Here is a 7,203-nt window from a genome sequence, read left to right on the forward strand (position 1 = left end):
ACTTGATTCATGATGATGACTGCCAGCTCAGATTTTGAAAGTATGATGTTGATATGATCAGTCCAATCAAAGCGACTGTAGATATAACATGATTTGACGTTATTTTATCTGTGGACAATGACCTTGAGCCTTCTTGTATGGGCACTTCTAATGTAACTTTATGGCAGCACCCAAGTAGCTTGAATTTTCAAGTTCTACCCTTAGACTTGGCAGTGATGTATTGTCCCAATGAATGACAGAACACTGAGCCAATCACGGCACAACACTCCGTATTTTCTGCTGGCCTCCACAGAAGGCAATGAGCTAGGCTGAAAGACCTGCATTTTGGAGCTGCCTTATTCAAGAAAACAAAAAAGAGACCATGTTTGTATAGGCTTTATTAACAACTCAATTACATGTTTTTTGACATTGTTTGCAAACAGATAATTTTTTTCACACTTTTTTATCGCTAAAACTGTGGGGCTCAAATTAGGTGGCTCACCTGCCCTGAATGATGGGTCGCCACTGAACTTATCTAGAACACTGCAGTCCGTCTGGGTGTTTAACCTTCCAAAGTTCCCCCATGTCACCCTGCTCCTCCGTACATTCCACTGGCTTCCAGTCGAAGCTCACATCCACTACAAGACAATGGTGTTTACTTACGGTGCAGCAAGAGGAACTGCCCCATCTCTCACTGAACAGTCAAAGCACTTCTCTGTCCTGGCACCCCAATGGAGGCACCAGCTTCCCTCTGATGCTAGGACAGCAGAGTCCCTCCCCATCTGCCCGAAAAGGTCTGAAACCCTACGTCTTTAAAGAGTATCCCCCCAAAATACTAATACTACTAATACAAATAATAATAATAATGTGACACTGACTAATTGAGGAGAAATGTATTTACTGTGATATGTGGTTGTCTCACCTGGCTATCTTAAGATGAACAAACTTAATATGCTGGTGACAACACAGGGTCAGAGAGAACTCCTGACTGTAGTCATACAAAAACACTCCCAGCACTCAGCCCATAAGAACCTATCATACTGTCAGATCTAATATGAAGAACTGAATACAACCATAAGAACCATTCATACTGTCAGATCTAATATGAAGAACTGACTACAACCATAAGAATCATTCATACTGTCAGATCTAATATGAAGAACTGAATTACTAAGAGAAGAAGAGGTGACCAGTACATATTCATGTAACTTTTTTTCATTGGCAGATCAATAAAGTTTGCTCAATGCAGTTATCCAAACACATTCATGATCAGTAAAAAATAACTCATTAGCTTTAAAGACAATTAATAAACACATGTATATTTCATAAACTGTGTTCATTAAATAAAGTTGTAAACAATCCCCAAACTATGGTGAAAAGTGATCATCACACCATCTCTATCTGATACATGTTAGGGGGAAGGTAGCCTAGTGGTTAGAGCTTGGGCCAGTAACCAAAAGGTTGCTAGATCAAATCCCCGAGCTGACAAGGTAAAATCTGTTGTTCTGCCTCTGAACAAGGCAGTTAACCACTGTTCCTAGGCCATCATTGTAAATAAGAATTGGTTCTTAACTGACTTGCCTAGTTAAAAAAGGTTCAATAAAAAAAAGTGTATACTAGCTCTTCCCACAGAATACTGCAGAGGACAACCTGGTCTCAAGACAAAACTTTATATTATACAAAAACATCAGTGCCACTCCATTTAGTATGTTAGGTTACATTACATTGGACTACCAATAAATGAACTAAATATAAACAAACATGTAAAGTGTTGGTTTCATGAGCTGAAATAAAAATCCAGCAATGTTCCATATGCACAAAAGCTAATGTCTCTCAAATGTTGTGCACAACTTTGTTTATATCCCGTGTTAGTGAGCATTTCAGCCTTTGTCAGAATAATCCATCCACCTGACAGGTGTGGCATATCAAGATGCTGATAAAACAGCATTATCATTACACAGGTGCACCTTGTGCTGGGGGACAATAAAAGGCCACACACAATGTCACAGATGTCTCAAGTTTAGGGAATGTGCAATTGCCATGATGACTGAGGAATGTCCACCAGAGCTGTTGCCAGAGAACTCATATTTATATATTCTACCATAAGCACTACTAAGTCCTTTAGAGAATTGGCAGTAATCCAACCGGCCTCACAACTGCAGATCACATGTAACCACGGCAGCCCAGGACTCTCACCTGCAGGATTGTCTGGAGGGGGGCTGAGTAGTATTTCTGTCTGTAATAAAGACCTTTTGTGGGGAAAAACTCATGCTGAATGGCTGGGCCTGGCTCCCAAGTGGGCCTATGCCCTCCAAGTCCCCCCATGGCTGAGCCCCTGCCCAGTCATGTGAAATCCATAGATTAGGGCCTCATTTATTTCAATTGACTGATTCCTTATACGAACTGTAAATTGCTTGTTTTGTGTATAATACACTTGTAGGACGTATCGTATGTTAGAATTACATTCGTATGTTTATTTTACGCATTGCTATTCATACAATATGTTACGAACTTGTAAAATGTATGATATGTTACGAATTCCAATTGTTGTTGCTAACGTTAGCTAGGTTAGGGGTGAGGGTTTAAGGTAGAGTTAAATGGGTTTTGGGGAAAGGTTAGCTAACATGCTAAGTAGTTGCATGCTAAGCTACATGCTAAGTATAGCTAAAAGTAGTAGTAGTTGCAAAGTTGCTAATTAGCTAAAATGCAAAGTCAGTGAATCTGAGTTCAGGATAGCAGAGAGATCTCCTTGTGGTTCAATACACGCAACTTTTGGCTAGAAGTTTGAGTTACAGCACATTCCACAGAGGCAGGAGTAAGGCTTCTCTCCTGTGTGTATACTTGGTTGTTTAAGTTTTATGGTGTGAGAGAAACTACCACAGTCAGGCAGAGAAGGCTTCTCTCTGCGTGTGTTCTCTGATGAACTTTAGCTCATTGTGTTTTGAGACATTTTCACAGCAGAGCAGAGTATAGGCTTCTCTCCTTTATGTATATCTGTTGGTGTGTTTTTAAGGTTCAAGGAGAAAACCCCACAGTCAGACGGCAGTAAGGCTTTCTCCTGTGTGTTGTTCTCTGATGAAGTTTAGCTCGTTGATGTTTGAAGCATTTTCACAGTCAGAGCAGAGAGTAAGGCTTCTACCTCCTGTGTGGTGTTCTTGTGATGACTGTTAGCACGAGTTGATTTAATCCGCAAGCATTTCCAGCATGCAGAGCAGAAGTATTGGCTTTCTCCCTGTGTTATACGTCATGTGGATTTTAAAGTGGGAAAGTTGAGAGAAACTCGTTCCACATCAGAGCAACGTAAGGCTTCTCTCCTGTGTGTGTTCTCTGATGAACTTTTAGCTCATTTGATGTTTTGAAGCATTTTCCACAGTATGAACAGGAATAAGGCTTCTCTCCTGTGTGTGTTCTCTGATGAACTTTTAGCTCATTTGATGTTTTAAAACATTTTCCGCAGTCAGAGCAGGAGTTTGGCTTCTCCCCTGTATGTATATGTTCATGTGATTTTAAGTGGTCAAGTTTAGAGAAACTAGTTCCACAGTCAGGGCAGGTATAAGGCTTCTCTCCTGTGTGTGTTCTCTGATGAACCTTTAGCTCATTTGATGTTACAAAAAAAATTCCACAGTCAGAGCAGGAGTATGGCTTCTCTCCTGTGTGTGTTCTCTGATGAACTTTTAGCTCAGTTGACGTTTTGAAATATTTTACACAGTCACAGCAGGAGTAAGGCTTCGCTCCTGTATGTATAAGTACATGCCTTTTTAAGTTGGAAAGTTGAGAGAAACTAGTTCCACAGTCGGGGCAGAAGAAAGGTTTCTCTCCTGTGTGTGTTCTCTGATGAACTTTTAGCTCATTTGAAGTTATAAAACATTTTCCACAGTCAGAGCAGGAGTATGGCTTCTCCCCAGTATGTATACGTTCATGTGTCATAAAGTGGGAAAGTTGAGAGAAACTAGTTCCACAGTCAGGGCAGAAGAAAAGCTTCTCTCCTGTGTGTGTTCTCTTATGAACTTTTAGCTGAGTTGATGTTTTAAAACGTTTTCCACAGTCAGAGCAGTAATAAGGCTTCTCTCCTGTGTGTGTGCTCTTATGAACTTTTAGCTCATTTGATGTTTTGAAGCATTTTCCACAGCCAGAGCAGGAGTACGGCTTCTCTCCTGTGTGTATTTTTAGGTGTATTTTTAGCTTTGATAGAAATGGGAAAATCTCTTCACAATGTGGGCAGTGATGAGACTTCTTAGCTCTCTGATCTTCCTGCTGTTGCTCTCTGGATGTAGAGAATGTCTCAACATGGTATCCTGTGTGAACATCAGAAGAACCAGTCAGTTGGTGTGATATACATGTCAATCAAATGTATTTTATGAAGCCCTTTTTACATCAGTAGTTGTCATAAAGTGCTTAACAGAAACCCAGCCTAAAATCCCCAAAGAGCAAGCAATGCAGATGTAGAAGCACAGTGGCCACAAAAAAATTCCCTAGAAAGCAGGAACCTAGGAAGGAACATAGAGAGGAACCAGGCTCAGAGCGGTGACCATTGAGCTCCAGTAACCAAAATGGTTGCTAGATCGAATCCCGAGCTGACAAGTAAAAATCTGTTGGTTCTGCCTCTGACAAGGCAGTTAATCCACTGTTCCTAGCCATCATTGTAATAAAGAATTTGTTCTTAACTGACTTGCCTAGTTAATAAAGGTTAAAAAAGTGTCTACTAGCTCATTCCACAGAAAGACAAAACCTGGTCTCAGAGCAAAACGTATTATATTATACAAAACATCCGTGCCAATCCATTTAGTATGTTAGGTTACATTACATTGGCCTATAATATAAACGAACATACTGTAAGTATTGGTTTCATGAGCTGAAATAAAATTCCAGAAATGTCCATAGACCCACAAATCTTATTTCTCTCAAATGTTGTGCACAACTATGTTTATATCCCTGTTAGTGAGCATTTCAGCCTTTGTCAAGATAATCCATCCACCTGACAGGTGTGGCATATCAAGATGCTGATAAAACAGAATGATCATTACACAGGTGCACTTGTGTTGGGGGACAATAAAGGCCACACAACAATGTCAAAGATGTCTCAAGTTTAGGGAATGTGCAATTGTCTTTATGACTGCGAATGTCCACCAAGCTGTTGCCAGAGAACTATATTATATCTCTACATAAGTCACCTCTAACATCCTTATAGAGAATTTGGCAGTACATTCCAACCTGCCTCACAACTGCAGATACATGTAACCACGCAGCCCAGGACTCTTCACCTGCAGGATTGTCTGGGGGGGGGGTGGGGGTGGGTGGGGGGGGGGGGGGGGGGGGGGGGGGGGGGGGGGGGGGAGGAGGGGCTGAGTAGTAACTTTGACTGTAATAAAGACCTTTTGGATGAAGAACTCATGCCGAATGGCTGGGCCTGGCTCCAGTGGGCCTATGCCTCCAAGTCCCATCCATGGTGAGCCCCTGCCAGTCTGTGTGAAATCCATAGATTAGGGCCTCATTTATTTCAATTGACTGATTTCCTTATACGAACTGTAAATCTTTGAAATTGTTGCGTTAGATTGCTGTTTAGTAATACAATTGTAGGACGTATCATATGTTATGAATTACAATTCGTATGTTATTTTACGCATTGCTATTCATACAATATGTTACGAACTTATGATATGTTACGAATTCCAATTTGTTTCTTGTTACGTTAGCTAGGCTAGGTGTGAGGGGTTTAAGGTAGAGTTAAATGGGTTTAGGGGAAAGGTTAGCTAACATGCTAACATAGCTAAAAAGTAGTATTTAGTTGCAAAGTTGCTATTAGTAGTAAATGTAAGTCCTCCTTGATGAGATTCAACATGCAGCCTAGGCTAGACGTTTGACTTACAACGCCCACTCTATTTAGAGCAGGAAAGATAGCTCTTGTGTGTGCTTATATGTGAGTGTTATATATTTAATATTTAACAGTCAGAGCAGGAGTAAGGCTCTCTCCTGTTAGTATATGTTGTCTAAGTTGGAAAGTTGAGGAGAAACTAGTTCCACAGTCAGGGCAGAAGAAAGGCTTCTCTCCTGTGTGTGTTTTCTGATGAACTTTTAGCTCATTTGATGTTTTTAAAGCATTTTCCACAGTCAGAGCAGATAAGGTTCTCTCCTGTGTGTGTTTCTGATGAACTTTTAGCTCAGTTGATGTTTTGAAGCATTTTACACAGTCAGAGCAGGAGTAAGGCTTCTCTCCTGTGTGTATAGTTCATGTGTTTTAAGTTAGTGAAAGTTGAGAAACTAGTTCCACAGTCAGAGCAGACATAAGGCTTCTCTCCTGTGTGTGTTCTCTGATGAACTTTTCTCATTTGATGTTTAAAACATTTTCCACAGTCAGAGCAGGAGTAAGGCTTCTCTCCTGTGTGTGTTCTCTGATGAACTTTTAGCTCAGTTGATGTTTTGAAATATTTCACAGTCAGAGCAGGAGTAAGGCTTCTCTCCTGTATGTATACGTTCATGTCTTTTTAAGTTGGAAGTTGAGTAGAAACTAGTTCCACAGTCAGGGCAGAAGAAAGGCTTCTCTCCTGTGTGTGTTTTCTGATGAACTTTTAATGCTCATTTGATTTTTTAAAACATTTTCCACAGTCAGAGCAGGAGTATGCTTCTCCCCTGTGTATCGTTATGTGAATTAAGTTGGAAAGGTTGAGAGAAACTAGTTCCACAGTCAGAGCAGACGTAAGGCTTCTCTCCTGTGTGGTTCTCTGATGAACTTTTAGCTCATTTGATGTTTTGAAGCATTTTCCACAGTAGAGCAGGATAAGGCTTCTCTCCTGTGTGTGTTCTCTGATGAACTTTTAGCTCATTTGATGTTTTAAAACATTTTCCGCAGTCAGAGCAGGAGTTGGGCTTCTCCCTGTATGTATATGTTCATGTGATTTTAAGTGGTCAAGTTTAGAGAAACTAGTTCCACAGTCAGGGCAGGTATAAGGCTTCTCTCCTGTGTGTGTCTCTGATGACTTTAGCTCATTTGATGTTACAAAAAAAATTCCACAGTCAGAGCAGGAGTAAGGCTTCTCTCCTGTGTGTGTTTCTGATGAACTTTTAGCTCAGTTGAGTTTTGAAATATTTTACACAGTCAAGCAGGAGTAAGGCTTCCTCCTGTATGTATACAGTAATAGCTTTTTAAGTTGAAAGTTGAGAGAAACTAGTTCCACAGTCGGGCAGAAGAAAGGTTTCTCTCCTGTGTGTTGTTCTCTGATGAACTTT

At 40.6% G+C, this 7,203-nt stretch overlaps 1 protein-coding gene and 2 long non-coding RNA genes across 3 annotated transcripts; 1 reads left to right on the top strand and 2 right to left on the bottom strand.

The window, feature by feature from the left end:
• Positions 1-860: 860 nt before the first annotated feature.
• LOC139026406 (uncharacterized) lies at positions 861-5,809 on the bottom strand. Its single transcript, XR_011478180.1, has 2 exons — positions 5,467-5,809; positions 861-2,347 (listed from the first exon to the last, which is right to left on the bottom strand). It is a non-coding gene; the product is annotated as an uncharacterized lncRNA (long non-coding RNA).
• LOC112077562 (zinc finger protein 214-like) lies at positions 3,235-4,007 on the bottom strand. Its single transcript, XM_024144059.2, has one exon. The coding sequence runs from the start codon at positions 3,904-3,906 to the stop codon at positions 3,235-3,237; it is 672 nt and encodes a 223-aa protein (XP_023999827.2). The 5' UTR covers positions 3,907-4,007.
• Positions 5,810-6,401: 592 nt separating the features above from the next.
• LOC139026404 (uncharacterized) lies at positions 6,402-6,847 on the top strand. Its single transcript, XR_011478179.1, has 3 exons — positions 6,402-6,465; positions 6,631-6,677; positions 6,759-6,847. It is a non-coding gene; the product is annotated as an uncharacterized lncRNA (long non-coding RNA).
• The last annotated feature ends 356 nt before the right edge of the window (positions 6,848-7,203 follow it).

The sequence above is a fragment of the Salvelinus sp. IW2-2015 genome, unplaced genomic scaffold (genome assembly GCF_002910315.2).
Source record: "Salvelinus sp. IW2-2015 unplaced genomic scaffold, ASM291031v2 Un_scaffold4703, whole genome shotgun sequence".
NCBI lineage: Eukaryota > Metazoa > Chordata > Actinopteri > Salmoniformes > Salmonidae > Salvelinus > Salvelinus sp. IW2-2015.

Excerpts from the sequence above, each read along its gene's own strand:
- LOC112077562 (XM_024144059.2), bottom strand. The coding sequence starts at position 3,906 with ATGACACATGAACGTATACATACTGGGGAGAAGCCATACTCCTGCTCT.